Genomic DNA, 15,648 nt, shown 5'->3' with positions numbered 1-15,648 from the left:
GTTGCTAAAATTTAAATGTAAGATGTTTATTTTGACAATAAATATGAAGGCAATATTTCAACCTGTTTGTGATGGTCATTTCTTTAAATTCTTCAACTGTACCTCCACTAATGTACATTCAGCCTCTGATGATAAATGGAGATGAATTCACTTCATAGGTCTAACAGATCATGGGATCAATATAACTCGCAACTCCCAAATTCCTATTTTTGGACTAAGTTTAACAGCTATTTAATTGTAGTAGGCTACCATCGTTACATCTCTGTGGCGGCTGAATAGCTTGATCTAGTTATGCTATTAACTCTACTGCCCTCTAGTGGCGATGACAAAAAATGACCGACAGCTCGATGCGTCACATGAAATTAAGTCCAATAAACTGTGTGTTTGGGCGTACTAATAATATGGATAAAATATGATTTTAATTTGTAGTTGAAAGATACAATTCTTAATTTTTCTGGCAGTGGCCATGTTATCGATCTTGTTTTTTTTTTTTGGTGTTAGGCCTACATTGTAATTTTTTTATGCACTTAAACAATTTTCTTAAGACTTCGGCTAGATCTAGTGTCTTTCTTACTGAGACTCCCCTTGTAAAACCTCTTAAACGCATTTATAACAATAAGAATATCACGCCATTTTACTTCCTTTTCATTTTGTGCATTTCAATTAGATTATTTCTTCATTTTTGAGAGAAAAAAACATGGTGTAAAGTAGCTGTGGAAACCTTTTCCACCCTTTTTTAAACATTTTGGCGTCGCTGATTATCTAAAACATGGTGTTAAACTATTTAATTATTTTTATGTATTTGATCATTTTATGCATGACAACTTAAGAACTTTGATTAAGACTGAATGAGACTGAATTTGGATGTACAATAAAAAACAATAAAGTATATATATATATATATATATATATATATATATATATATATATATATATATATATATATATATATATGCTATTATGTTTCAGATTTTATTTGTTATTATTATTATTTTACTGGTGTAACGTAGGCTATCTTTAAATTTCCATTTTCTTTTCTTTTTGAAGGGTTATAATGTTATTACTCTTTAAAAAAATGGCATATACCTTTAAGTCTTCATGAGACCTTATTAATTAATCTATTTTTCTGTTTGTGTTTATATTTTCACACACGCAGTAAATAATAAAAATTATATAAATTATTGTTAAATTATAAAATATGTAAATAATTTCATAATAATTTCTTATTTGTATATATTTATATATTTATGCATAATCATGAATTAAATCATATAATAAAAACAGTAATAAATATTAGATGCAATTAAATATATGCATTTAAAATATTTAGAAATGAAAAGGTTTGGGCAAAATTACCGATTAAACAAACAATTCAAAATAAATTCTAATTAATTATTTACATACAAACATATAGTTGGTGCGTCATGTTATCAGTCCTTCAACCCAGCGCTAGATGGCGCTACTAACCTCTGTCCCATGGCTCCGGTCTCCTGTCATTAAACCTGCTGTGAGCCCGAGGAGGAGTCAGAAACTCCGTGCTCTCACTTCAGACAGCCGCTGAGCTCTGATCCTCATCCCGTGCCAGCTCGAGCTCCCAGCGTTCCTCACACATGCAGCATCTTCAGGAGCAGTGACAAACTTTCTTCTGGAGCTCTGAGAGAAAGCCTGAGCACTTCAGGCAGGTGTTCGTGTGGCCACAAGGCCAAGAAGAGGACAACAAACAACTGAATACACCATGTCCACTGGGAAAAATGCACCTGGTACAGAAAAGTGAGTTGTTGATGTCTTGTTTAACGTTTATTTGAAAAGAAATGAGAGTGTTGCATCAGTGCTGGGTATTTTCAACCATCTGCTACTCAGCAAAACTCAAACTGTCATGCTTTGTGGTTCTGTAAGTCTCTAAATTGCTGATTCAGTGAGTCTGTGTTTAGTTTTGGCAGTTTTTTTTTTCTCTTGATGTCAAATGTTCACATCTCTTCCTTCCTTGTTTTGCAAGAGTCTGGTTTGAGCTCAGCTCATGTTCTCAGTGAGAGAATGAAACCCCATCCCTAAATACAATGCTAAAGACAGCTTTACTGCTGGCAGATGTGCTCTTAATGTTGTTCAAGTGAAGTAATTGACTGTGCAGTGTGACACATTCATATTCTTATCCAAAGGCGCTGGCTGTCCGTGCCCAGTCTGTGTGTGCTCTGAGCAAACATCAAACACCTTGACGAGTGACACAGTGTGTGAGCCATATTCTGCAATGCATTTGTGTTTTAACATGAGTCATTGCAGCTTGAGAGTGTTAAAGGTTACCTTCAATTACTTGCAATTGCTTTAAACCAGTCGTTTTTGCATCTTTACCAGGATGCATGTGGATTCAAGCAAATGCATGTAGCTTAGTTTATAAATCCCATAAGCAACAGGTGCCAGAGGGCCGTATGTCTCACTTTGAGAGCCCATGAATGTTTATCTGCTCTAGAAGCAGGATCAACCAGTTGACATTAATTAGTCCTGCTATATATATCTTCAGTGGTCATGTGCTGTAAAACTCAGCATCAGAAGCATTCATAATTAATAAAGGGCACTGCTGACAGGTCTGAATGGAGTCCTGGTATTTAGTAGTAAATGTCATTCATTTCACCAAGCGGCTTTGCTTGTGTTTGTGTGGGTTAGCTTAACATCGAGAGCTATGGAGCAAAGAGGACAAACCCAGCCTTAGTGAAATGAAATAATAAGATAATTATTTAAATTTTATGTGCAATATTTGTACATTTAAAATTAAGTTTTGTCTATATATACAGTATATACTGTTCCAATTATACACACACACACACTGTGTAATGGATATATTTGTATTTACACAGTCACATAATTTTTAGCTAAATAGTTTAATTTAAAATATAATTGGTTTATGTGTTCTAAAGCTTTGTCAACTGATAATTCTTCCTATTTTATTTTAATATTTATGTATTTGTTTGCATTTTGAATTATGTTCTTATATTATGGGATAATTATTGTATATCTCTTTATTTTATTATTATTATTATTTTTTTTAATCATAGGTAAAAATTGATAGCCTGTAAGTCGCCTTGGATAAAAGCATCTTCTAAATGCATAAATGTATTTATTTCTATTTATTTTATCTCTTTGTTATCATTCAACCTTGTTCCATCATAAATGAATATATTTATCTGCAGTATATTAGTCACTGGAGAGCTTGCACTTTAGATACTGGCTTCCATTTAGAAAATAAAAATAAAAAGACCACTAATAATAGTCTAATCTAGTCATTAGAATTAGTTTTCTATAAAGCTGTTGAAGTCTTTGGCACGTGCTCATTGTGTGTGTGTGTGTGTGTGTGTGTGTGTGTGACCAGCTCCAGACAGATGTCCCTACAGGTCTGTCTTGATGAATGCATGGAGGCCATGGATCTGTTCCTCAACAACCACTTCAATGAGAGTTTGGACAAACTCCGGCCACGGTGAGAGAAGTCTTATTTCAACCTTCCTGTGTTCAGTTTCTGCTACAGTATCTGTGTGAGTGATCTTAAGAGCAGGAGCTGTTTATTAAAGGAGTGGTGTGTAACATACCAACCCCACGATGCTCAGTTTTCGAGTCAGATGCTGCGGTGAATGTGCCGGTCCCTGAAGCACTTGTAGTAATTGTAGATGTCATCCCGTGATAGCAGGCTTTATTTCCATTGTGGCAGAGTTACATCAGGTGTGCTCCCTCGTCCAGGATGTGAGGTGTTTGCCTAAAGCTCACACCCTCATGTCTGACAATAGTCCTGCACACGGACCCACTTCATTAATCTGGAGCTGGGAAGGAAAACTAGTTAGTGACTCTAACCCTCATTTATATACACAGGCCCACCTGGAAGTACGTCATTCTTGGTTTCAGACTATAAATCTTTATTTTATTAGTATTCTAGGACAGTTTTGCGAAGTAAGTTTAAATTCTAATGAAGTACCTACTCAGAGAGAAAGCAACTTTAAACTCACCACAAGTTTTATTAATCGTTCTAATTCTATGAGAATAGTGAAGTTTCAACTATATAATTAGATTAATTTTCTGAGTGATTTGTTTTTCCAGCTGATGAATGATAAAAACATTGACGACCAATCAGAATCCACCCGACTTTTAAGAGCTCAAGAATTCAAAGCGGCTGACGACAAAACTGAAGCGCACATAATAAACAGAATATTATTTCTTTATTTTAATGCTTTAAATGATAGTTTTCCCCAAACACATTTTTAAAGAAAATATTTTTACATATAATATTGTAATATTAATTCATATTTTGTTTATTGTTAACTGACAAGGCTTTAAAGTTAATAATTATAAAATGAAAATACTGTACATTTTGTTAAAATTATATACAAATTATGTACATTTATTTACCTTAAAGCATTAATTAATAATTTTGTTCAAACACTTTTATTTAAATTTGTATTTATTTTTGTGTGCATCAATATTAATAATTAAAAAAAAAAAAAAAATATATATATATATATATATATATATATTTTTTTTTTTTTTTTTTTTCATATAAAAAAATAAAGGTGTGTTCTTGAATGAATGTGATGGGAACATAAGGGTCCAATACTTAATAATTGCGTTCACATTTTTGCATAGAGAAGGTTTAAGGCATTAACTTTCTTAATTTGTAACTAGTAGCCTGCTGTGTTGGAGTGTGATCTCAGGTTGTGTGTAAAAGCATGTGTTGTGTTGTATTCCAGGGCAAAGGAGAGCATGTATCACGCTCTGATGTATGCCACAGTATTAGAGATGCAGGCCATGATGACCTTCCAACACGACGACATAGTGCATGCTGGGAACACGATGAAGAGCGCTCAGGAGGTGTGCCAGAGGTAGAAAGAGAGCCAAAACACTGCGTTTGTTTCGGTCATGGAGAGGCATGCTCCCGTAACCTTTCATTTTTAGGCAAATGGGGTCATTTCCATGTCAGCTGACTCGATCCAGCCACTTTAAAATTTGCTTGCATTTGCATGTAGATGGAACTGTGTGTCTCTCAAAGACAAGCAGCTGGTGATGGCTAATGGGGAGTTTTACTGGCCTAACATGACATAGATTAAATGGAGTGGAAGAGATGCATATATGTCCTACATATAGCATGTGCTTCCCATGTTACAGTGCTGCACTAATCCAGATGACTGTATGTGGGTGGATTCACACATCAGCTCACTTTCAGTTTGCTTAAGAAACAGTGAGTCACACGGCAGATCCTTCTCGTGATCTCCTCCTAAACCCCTCCAAACATCCTCTTGGGAGAGTGACGTTAGTTTGTGAGTGTGTGTGTTTATATATATATATATATATATATATATATATATATATATATATATATATATATATATATATATATATATATATATATAATAGGTATATATCAGTGCTGTCAAAATATGTTTTTTTTAAACACAATATATCCGTTTACGGTGTATATTTATTAAGTATATATTTTACAAAACATTTACATGTGTGTGTGTGTATGTATATATGTGTGTATGTATGTGTGTGTGTGTGTGTGTGTGTGTACATGCATGTGTGTGTATTTATATATACAGAATAAATATATACAGTATACACACCAATATATTACTTAAACAATAACTGTTATTTTGGATGTGATTAATGGTTTGACAGCACTAATATATACAGTATATATGTGTGTATGTATATATGTATATATATTGAGTGCCTGATCTTAGTCTGATCACATGTGGATGTAATTATGTTACATCCACAATATGCCACAATATCCACAATAAGCATATTGTGTGTTTTTTCACTTATCTCTTGAGTTCTTGCTGTTTTCTTTCAGGTTCCGTAAGAAGTCAGGTGGTCTTGGGACTCGAGGAGCAAATGATGATCTTTCAGAAGGTGCGGTTATTCTAGAAATCTCACACATCTCACACTATTAACGGAGCAATACAACTCAAACAAACCTATTATGTAGCACAGTATTCATTCTGAAGAAAGATGAATTTGGTCAGTTCTTGGCTAAAACTAGCCAAAATCAGTTAAAGTTTTAAGATGCTTCATTTAATAACTGTTTTATGATCAAATGTGTTGATGTTTTACAGAGCAGCTCCATGCTGAAGTGTGTTATGCTGAGTGTTTACTACACAGAGCCGCTCTCACATTCTTACAGGTTTGACACATTTCAAGACAAATTTCACTCAAAAACAGATCATCTCAGATGTTTTGTGTAAACTATGTGTGCATTTTGGTGTCTTCAAGGTCTTAACCTTAATGTCTAGAACTCAATATATATACATTTTACCTCAGGTTAAAAGAATTGTTAAATTTTTAACATTTTATTTTTGGGGTGAAAAATTTCACTACTCACCTTCAGGCTATCCAAAATGTAGATGAGTTTGTTTCTTCATTTGAACAGATTTGGAGAAATGCAGCATTACATCACTTGATCAGTGGATCCTCTACAGTGAAGGGGTGCCGTCAGAATGAGAGTCCAAACAGTTGGTAAAACATCACAATAATCCTCAAGTAATTGTGATGTCTTTATCATCTGTTTAGATTCTCATTCGGACGGCACCCATTCACTGTAGAGGATTCATTGGTGAGCAAGTGATGTAATGCTACATTTCTCCAAATCTGTTCAGATGAAGAAACAAACTCATCTTCATTTTGGATGGCCTGAAGGCCTTAATTTTGGTTTGACCTGTTCCTGAGGCCTAAGGCCACTTTTAACTCAAATCTGCACCTGATTTCTCATTCTCTGTTTGTTGACAGGATGAGGATATGGTTAGTTTTATTAAAGGAGGAATCAAAGTACGGAACAGTTACCTCATATACAAGTAAGTCTGTAGCAAAAAAGTGAAGGAAATCTGTGGTTTCACTGTCCGTAAATCATTCTGGTTTGTGTGCCAGCATCATGCCCTTGAATTGAACTGTTCATTGAATCTGTCTGCTGTGAGTGATGTCATCATTCTCATTCAGGGAGCTGCACGCCTTCGTCCAATCAGATACCACTTTCAGAGGACCAAACCACAAGCACTTAGAGGGCGGAGTCTCTTTTGGGATTGGAGCTTTCAATTTGGTATGTTCATCTGGAATATTGCATCTCTATTCCTTATGAATAAACTCCAGATTGACAGTTGTGTTCTTCGCTGTTACACAGACTCTTTCACTGTTTCCTGCCCGGATACTCAAGTTGCTGGAGTTTGCTGGCTTTTCTGGAGATAAGGTGTTTTCCTGAATTGAAAAATTACTCCGTTCTCATTATTGGAGAGACATTGCAGTGGGCTTGTTCGTGTGTTTATTTTTTTGTTAATAGTCTTTGGTGTGTGTGTGTGCAGGAATTTGGCATCTCTCAGCTGTTCACGGGTGCCACCTCTTATACCCTGCGCTCAATGCTGTGCGCCCTCCTCCTACTCTGTTTCTACACCTTCCTCTCCTTTATTTTAGGTAAAGTGTATTTGTGATACATTATGCATTTGATATTCACATAAAGCAGACATCTTACATCATTAATGCAATTGTGAAAACTTAAGTGATAGTTCACCCAAAAACGAAAATTCAGCTGTCATTTTAAAGTTTCAGTATGTATTTGGATTTCATTGATAGGTTTAGGAGACTGTTTTTACAAAAATATGAGCAGCACATTTCTGTTTTTTTTTTTTATCAAATACATGCAGCCTCGGTGAGCATAAGAAACTTCTTTCAAAAAAAAAAAAATCTCACTGAGCCCAAACTTTTGAACAGTAGTGTGTATTGAAATGATGAGTTCTCAGATATTTGTATGTTATTAATAAAGTGATGTTTTGTGCAGGTACTGGAGAGGGGGAGGTGGAGGAGGCAGAGCAGCTATTGAAGCCATTTCGACTGCGATACCCACGTGTACGTTTCTGTTTCTGTCTTTCTACTTTATTTATAAATGTAAATATAAAACTGATTTCAAATTTAAGGGCCATTTTGTTTTAAATACTAGTACTTTTATTCCTTTTGTACTTTAAAGACCCCATACAATAGAAATAGAGTTTAGTGGAGTTAGTTCATGTCCGCACTCTTTGAGCTGACTCGTGCTTGTTGACAAATTCACATATGAACGGATTTAAACATTTGAAAATGTTTCCAGCGTTCATGGCCAACTTTGCAATGTCTTGTTCCTGCTGTCAGGAAACCAATGTTACTACCAGAGACGTTCTCTTTCGAGAGTTCACTATATATTCTGGAGCATTGAGAATGGGAAGAGTATACAATCAGTATACAATAAGAGCGGCAATTATCAGCCTGAACCTAGGACTAAGACCACATCAAACATGTGGTGTGAACAACACACAATTCCCAACCAATAGCAATCCTGCTAGGAAAGCCTGCAGCTGATTGGTGGAGCTAAACCAATGAAATTTACACAAATTAGCATATCTGGCCAGAATAAACAAGTAGCAGCACTGAATTCAGGGCAGATACAACAACAATAAGTAAGGTACAGTAGCACCTTATAACCTAACACATCTAAAAATTTACATAGGCCTGCACAGTGTCAACAGCTGTAAGTGGTAACAGAGGTTAGACACTCAACAAGAGCACTTGAGATGCCAAGGATGGCACACCAAACTTGTAAAACCTCCGGAAAGTATTCTGTGAGGACCAGTCGGATGCAAAGTATATATCCCAAATAGATGTGCCTTTAGATCAGGCCCATGTAGAGAAATTAGCCCTCGTCAGCGCTTGAAAAGGGATAGAGAGAGAGCTTTCAGGACCAGTGCTAAGTCCCACGGTGGCAGGCATGTGGGGTATAATCTCTTTTCCAATCAGAAATCTGACCAACAGAGCGTGCCTCTCGATCGATTGCCCATCAACTGAGGAACAAAACAAAACAAAATGCCACAAACTAATTAAAAAAATAAATTAGTTAGGACAGCTCCCCGGGTCTATGTCTTTATCACAGCACCTTTTCACAAACACTCCCCATTTAAGAGCTTACAGACCTAGAAGGTGCCTAGTAGAAGGTGTATAAGACTCAGTGAGCTTGTCAAACACACGGGATGGACAGGATGCTTAACCCCTCTGTGACCCCTGAAGTAGCCACACATTAAGTCTCCACAACACCAGGCTGGGGGCGCCATATCGAGCAACTTGCTTGAGACAGCAGGTCCCTCCTGAGGGGGATTCACCAAGGGGTACCCACCAGCATCTCCCTGAGGTCCAGGAACCAAGGTTTATACTATAAGGTTATCCTGTTGATCCTATAAGATTTCAGGATGTTTGGAGAAGGGGAGGAGTTACCACTGTCAATTGTTCGTAATGTGAACCCTTGAAAGGGAGCTGTGCTAGTCAAGCCTTCATTGGGGTCTTCATTGGGTGTTTTTGGAGCTCATGTTGTGATTATCTCTCCAGGGAGCGATATTCCTCTTCTTTGCTGGTCGAGCCGAAGAAATAAAGGGCAACATTGACGAGGTGAGAAATGGGTGGAGAACATTTACCAGAACTAATCCTTCATAAACGCTGAGTACTGAAATATTAGTCATTTGGAATCTGACCACTTAGCATTTCAATGGTTTAAAAGACTTCAGACTGGTTAGAAGACAGTTAAACTATGGCAAGGGTCAGAGAGGGGTGGAACATGGTTATGAAAAACTAAATTACAATGTTTTGTAAGAAATTGAGGCTTATGTTATGAATGGACTTCACTAACATTTTGCCATTATTGTACCTCCTCATGTCCAGGCGGTGGTGCTGTTTGAGGACGGCTGTAAGGCCCAGCAGGCCTGGAAACAGTTTCATCACATGTGCTACTGGGAGCTGATGTGGTGCTTCACCTTTAAGAGACACTGGAAGATGGCGTACTTCTACGCAGACCTGCTCAGCCAGGAGAGCCGCTGGTCTAAGGTGACCCGACTGCTCCAAGAGAACAGTTCATGCAGAAATTAGTTTTTGTTGCATTTCATGATTAAGTCCCATGACAATACATTTTTTATCACCTGAGATCGAAAGTTTTAGTATAAATCTATAAATGTACATTATGTTTTGGAGAAATGACTAAAAGAGCAACATCCTTAATAATGCTAAAGGCAGTATAGTTTACTGTATGTTTGTGAGAAAAACCTAATTTGTCTAATTGAGCTGTATAGACATTTCTGCGCCGCACGTTTGAAACGGCCTCCACCTGCATATGTAAATCAAGTCTGGGATTTTATTGGTGTTGGGAAAATGTCTGCATCATATATAATGCAAACTAGAAAGCAATGCAATTAGTTTTCCATGTTTTGCCCTCTTTAAGAGTGTTTAAACCCTTAATTTAATATTTTCAATTAAAGTATGTCATATCTATTTCTATATATATATATATATATATATTAATATATATATATGGCATATTTTTCTATTTTAAGTGCAAATAGCAATAGATTCTATTTACACAAAGTGAAAATAGCTTATTTTCTTAGTGATGGATGCTAATTACACTAAGTGCAAATATATATAGATTCTATTTACACTATATTAAAATAGCAGGATTTTCTGCTATTTATAGCTACAATTTATTGCAAATAGTGGCAATTATCTGCACCTCAGTATTGCAGTACATTATATATTATAAAACCGTATGCAATTATAACTTATTGAGTGTAAATTTAAATTTTAATTCAACTTATCAAATTGCTCCCACTTCATTGGGACAATAAAGCCCTCCCTACATTTGCTCTAACCCTCCCTGTTACTTTATTTTCAACTTTTTGATTATTTCCTTCATTTTTTATTGAAAGTAAATGCTTTTCTGATGTGATTTGAAATTTGAAAAGGGAGAAAAAAAAAGTTAGCCAAAAAGTGGATTTGACTCCTGGTCACGTAATAAAGAGCACAACACGTTTTTACTATCTACGCCACAAAAAAACGAAGGGCAAAATGAGAGATTTCTTCACAATTGACGAAATGTTCTCAGCAGTTGGTTAGTCAACAGTAACGTTAGTCAATATTTCTGGTCTAATTGCAGACAGACTTCCTCCTTGGAAACATCAAGTAAAAGCGTACAGGTGCAGACCCTGGGATTGAACTGTATTTTAATAAAAATTGAAGTTATGCTACAGCGATTCAAACAATGACTGCCGTGTGTGAGCTGTGTAAATTGGCTTTGTGTGTGTTTGCCAGGTTTTTGTTTGAACTGGTTGGTTCTGTTGCTGGTGGTGATTACGTACAGTGTGTTTCCAGTGTGCAGAAGGATTATGATGATTTTCTCTCTCTCTCTCAGGCCATGTACGTGTACATGAAGGCAGCTTATCTCAGCATGCTTTCAGACACAGAAGCCCGGCCATTCGGGGATAATGAGGTGGATCTCTTTAGGTACATACTTTCACAAGTAATGGCACTGCCAACACAGGAGCAGACATGAACTCTTTCCTTGTGTACATCTCGCTTTCTGTGGGTTTACTGGATATGTGTTAACACGGTTTCAAAACTGTGACGTTAGCTGACTGATGGAATGAAATAGAAAAAAAAGTTTTTTTTTTTTATTCCCGTTCACTTCCTATCTATCTTTTTCGGTCTATCAGACAGGTACCAACATACAAGCAGAAGATAGCGGGCAAATCTCCACCCACAGAGAAGTTTGCCATTCGGAAAGCAAGACGGTACAAAACCAGCAATCCAATTAGACTTCCTGTTCCCGTGCTTGTAAGAATAATGCATTGCATTCAACTCACTTCTTTCTAAACACTTTATACTTTTCTCTAATAAGGCAATATATTTATATATATACTTTAAAACAGAGGCAACAGCGTTTATATTCTGAGTGTTCTTCATATTTTAGGAGATGATGTACATGTGGAATGGTTTCTCCATAATCAGCAAACAGCCTGAGCTGACAGAGGGCATGATGGAGACACTGTTAGAGGCAGAGCGCACTCTACAGGCCGCCCCAGGTAACGCTACACAAAGTCCCCTGTGTATTAAAGAGGACATTGGATGCCCATTGCTATAAATGAATTAGGCCTACAAAAATAAAATAAAATTTAGTCATGAACATACATGAACAACAATATCACATGAAACCACAGAGTCAAAATTCCAAAATGACATTTCCCTTACATTCAACCTCCAAAAGTGCACTCTACTTTGCCATGTTACATTCATTTAGTTGACTAGTGCTATGTGCTGTATTAACAAAAACATCTGCTATTATGAACGTGATATTGCATAATTTGTCATTGATGTATGGCTCTGTCTATTAAATGCCGCTCCATCTGAAATCACGCAATGGAGATTTATCACAGAACCGGCTTTACTGAGGAGATGCGCATGACAATCACATGTGATTTATCATGCAGCCCTAAGTTTGTTTGTTGATCTCAAAGTACAAAGCAGATGAGGAAAACTAGGATGCTGAGTGTATTAAAAGCACCGTCATTACTGTTTTTTTTTCAGGGCGTGGAATGGTCCGCTGTGATTGGTTGTTACTGTCTAGAGTGCATATATAGAGGATATAGAGCATTCTGCAGAGAAAGGAGACTGTTGTTTGTCACAAGGGGCAAGGAACTCGACCGGAAGTTGAAGTCGGGTGGGGGCTGCCATCTTTTAGCAGAACTTCACTTGCGTTAGCATTACCATTGACTCCCATTCATTTTGGCGTCACTTTGACAGCGAATAACTTTACATCTGAGGCGTTTAAAGACTCTGTTTGTCCATTATTTATTTCTAAAGATACACCATTACCTTATATGTTACATTATGGCCCCGTATAAATAGTTTTTGTAAAAAATAGGCTAACGATTGCGTCATAACCACTCGGCTCTCTGTCGCATTACCGTACAGACAGGAGTAGAAGCTCGCTGGCAATTAACTTAATATGGCGTACTGGCGTTACATTTTAAAATACTATACAAAATAATTAATCAGAATACTTACTCCTGCTCACTCACGACAAAGAACTCCCCGCTCAAGCTCGCCGTCTCTGCAAGATTGACGATGGCAGTTTGCACGCACAGCTACTAGAAGATTTACATCTGTCAGACAGGTTGCTGACGTCGTCAAGATTCGTTTGAGTCTGCGCGTCAGGAACGAAAGTGCTAAAAAACGCTAAAACTGGGCTTCATTTGTCTCAATTGAGTTCCAATGGGGTCGCTGTGTCCATTTCTTTTACTGTCTATGGTTTGTCACGGTTTGGAAAAAAAGGAGAACACATGACCTAGTAACTTGGTGGCAGATATCGTATTTTGCGTAAAATTAAAAATTAACTTTTCAGTACCAACCAGATAATACACTGATTTTGGTGGGGGAAAAAAAAGGCGTTTATTGCATTTTGGAACCAAACTCTTCATATATTTATGCGATAATACAGGACTGTCAGCTGTCGTGGGTGGGGCCTTAGCAGTATGACATCATATTTCTCGGAAAATCAAAACGGCTTGATATTTTTGGGGGATAAAAAAAAAAGAGTGAATGAATTTTTAGAATTGTAGGGTGGTTGTCCACACACTGTTTATATGCGAAGCCAATATAAAAATGAATTTTGCATCAGAAATCTGTTACGCCCAGTAGCTGTATCACTCTCTGCTGTTTACAGAGAATATGTCTACAAATAAATGCAACACTTTTAAAATAGGTCTTAACACAAATTAATTGTTGTTAGTGTATAATAAGGTAAAATATTATTGCAAAAACAAATATGTAGTCTAATTCAAATGTTAAATGATCAATTGCTCAGTAATATATTTACAACATTTAATGATAATTTTTATATTATCAATTGCTAAATATTGCATGGTAATTTTTTTGTGTAAACATTGTTGATTTTATTACACATATATCCTAATGATTAGACATTTCATCATATATTAATTTTTTGTAATCTTTTTCTCAAAAATTATAATTATAATTTTTGTTACTTGAAGTAAAATAATTGTGAACTGAAGTAAAAATATATGCAACACGTAAACCGCTTCTTTCTATGACTGTTTTTTTTTAAGAGTAAGTTCTTTTCAAACTTATGGAATCACAGAATTAATTACACTTGATTATTAAAATCTGCGGAGCTTGAAGTCATCATTACTGCAGAGGAACCAGAGGAAATATATTTTCCTTTAAATATTGTTTCTGACAATAGCAAACCTTACAATAAAAAAGGTTGCTGTTTGGTTTTATACTGTTTATGTGAACTTCCTATAGAGTAGTGTGGTGTACAGTATAGTGTTTTACATGTCCTCTTTCTGTATGTGTAGAGAACGAGTACTCCATGGACGACACGTGTGTAATCCTGCTTCTGAAAGGCCTGTGTATGAAGAACCAAGGTCAGATGCAGGTGGCAGAGGACTGTTTCAGACAGATTTACATCAGGCCAGTGCCTCCGCGTTAATGGATTTCCCTTGCCTGTACTTTCTCAGGATGGTGTTTGAGATGTTTTGTGTCTTTAACAGTGAAAAGAAGTTGAAGTTCGATCATTATCTGGTTCCTAACGCTCTGCTGGAGATGAGTCTCCTGTACATCGACACCGGGAGGAAAGAGCAAGCCATCAAACTACTGCAGAAAGCCAAGTGAGTTCAGTCTAGGAATAAATCCTTGCGTGCTGTTGGCTTCAGTCTGTCAATGCATCATTGTCATGAAATGTTCTCCTTATCTCTCTCGTCAGAAATAACTACAAGGAGTACTCAATGGAGTCTCGTACGCAGTTTAGGGTCCATGCGGCCCTGACCAAACTTAAGGCTGACACCAGCGACCAAGATGAAAAAACAGCATTGTAAGGAAAGATGATCTTAAGTCAATGGCGTCTCTCCTCCTGAAAGACCGGAGCAGAATTACACGGTCCCCTTATGAGGAGAACGAAGGACCAAAGACACGGTGTGCTTGTTATGCAGTGGCACTGTCCAGTGTTGACCTGTCTCATGCTTTTTTTCGGGGGCGGTATTATAGGAGACACTAAAATCTTATTTTGTACATATTCCCTCACAAGGTCATTTTTGCCAAACCAATGTTTATTTCAGATCACTTAGTGAATAGATGAATGGACATTTCAGATGTTAACCAGAGTTTAAGCTCCTGTGTGTTAAAATTTAATAAAATTTACATTTTAGGGAGCATTAGAAATTAAATTAATATTTTTCTGTATATTTTTTTCTCTCAAGTCCTGTTCAGGTTTGATAAGGGAAACTGACAGTGTTTACAACAACAACAACAATAAATAAACAATAATAATTAGACAAACCATTTTACACTAAGTTGTAATTATGATTAAACCGGTTTATTATTGTAATGCTGGGGGGGTTTGGATACTTTATTATTGATGATTATATTCCTTTCTTGAATAAATCAAGAATGTTTATAATAATCAAATGGTTCAAATAGCATCATACATATTCAGATGCTATGGTTATTATTTTTTTGTGTTGAAATAGATTTTATCAGTACTTAATATTTCATCTAAATGTTGATATTTAAGTATTTTTGAAATGTTTAATTTATGCATCATTTTATAGTAAGTCAAGTCGTAAAATCAATGGAGTTATTTAGCAACACATGCTCTGGGTTACTGTATGAATAAATCAGTTTTCCTTGACAAATTACACCCCTGTTTTTTTTTAATGCATATGTTTAATTGTTTAGTATATGTGCTTTTACTTGATGAAGAACTAATCAAAAGTCAATGAGGAATTGTGTTATGAAAAAAAATCAATTCTTTGAATCTCA

General features: G+C 36.2%; 1 protein-coding gene across 1 annotated transcript; it reads left to right on the top strand.

Moving 5' to 3' along the window:
- The first annotated feature begins 1,735 nt into the window (after positions 1 to 1,735).
- Positions 1,736 to 15,524, top strand: LOC113050624 (tetratricopeptide repeat protein 39A-like). Its single transcript, XM_026213803.1, has 18 exons — positions 1,736 to 1,770; positions 3,362 to 3,466; positions 4,725 to 4,856; positions 5,831 to 5,889; positions 6,093 to 6,160; positions 6,763 to 6,827; positions 6,970 to 7,069; positions 7,151 to 7,216; positions 7,329 to 7,437; positions 7,802 to 7,869; positions 9,373 to 9,432; positions 9,703 to 9,864; positions 11,222 to 11,313; positions 11,523 to 11,643; positions 11,780 to 11,891; positions 14,187 to 14,301; positions 14,382 to 14,498; positions 14,594 to 15,524. Exons 1-18 carry the CDS (start codon positions 1,736 to 1,738, stop codon positions 14,703 to 14,705), a joined length of 1,698 nt encoding a protein of 565 aa, XP_026069588.1. The 3' UTR covers positions 14,706 to 15,524.
- Positions 15,525 to 15,648: the final 124 nt, after the last annotated feature.

Source organism: Carassius auratus, chromosome 3 (assembly GCF_003368295.1).
Source record: "Carassius auratus strain Wakin chromosome 3, ASM336829v1, whole genome shotgun sequence".
In the NCBI taxonomy this organism is placed as follows: Eukaryota; Metazoa; Chordata; class Actinopteri; order Cypriniformes; family Cyprinidae; genus Carassius; species Carassius auratus.
The sequence above is the reverse complement of the archived record's forward strand: the minus strand, read 5'-3'. Positions and strand labels throughout refer to the sequence as shown.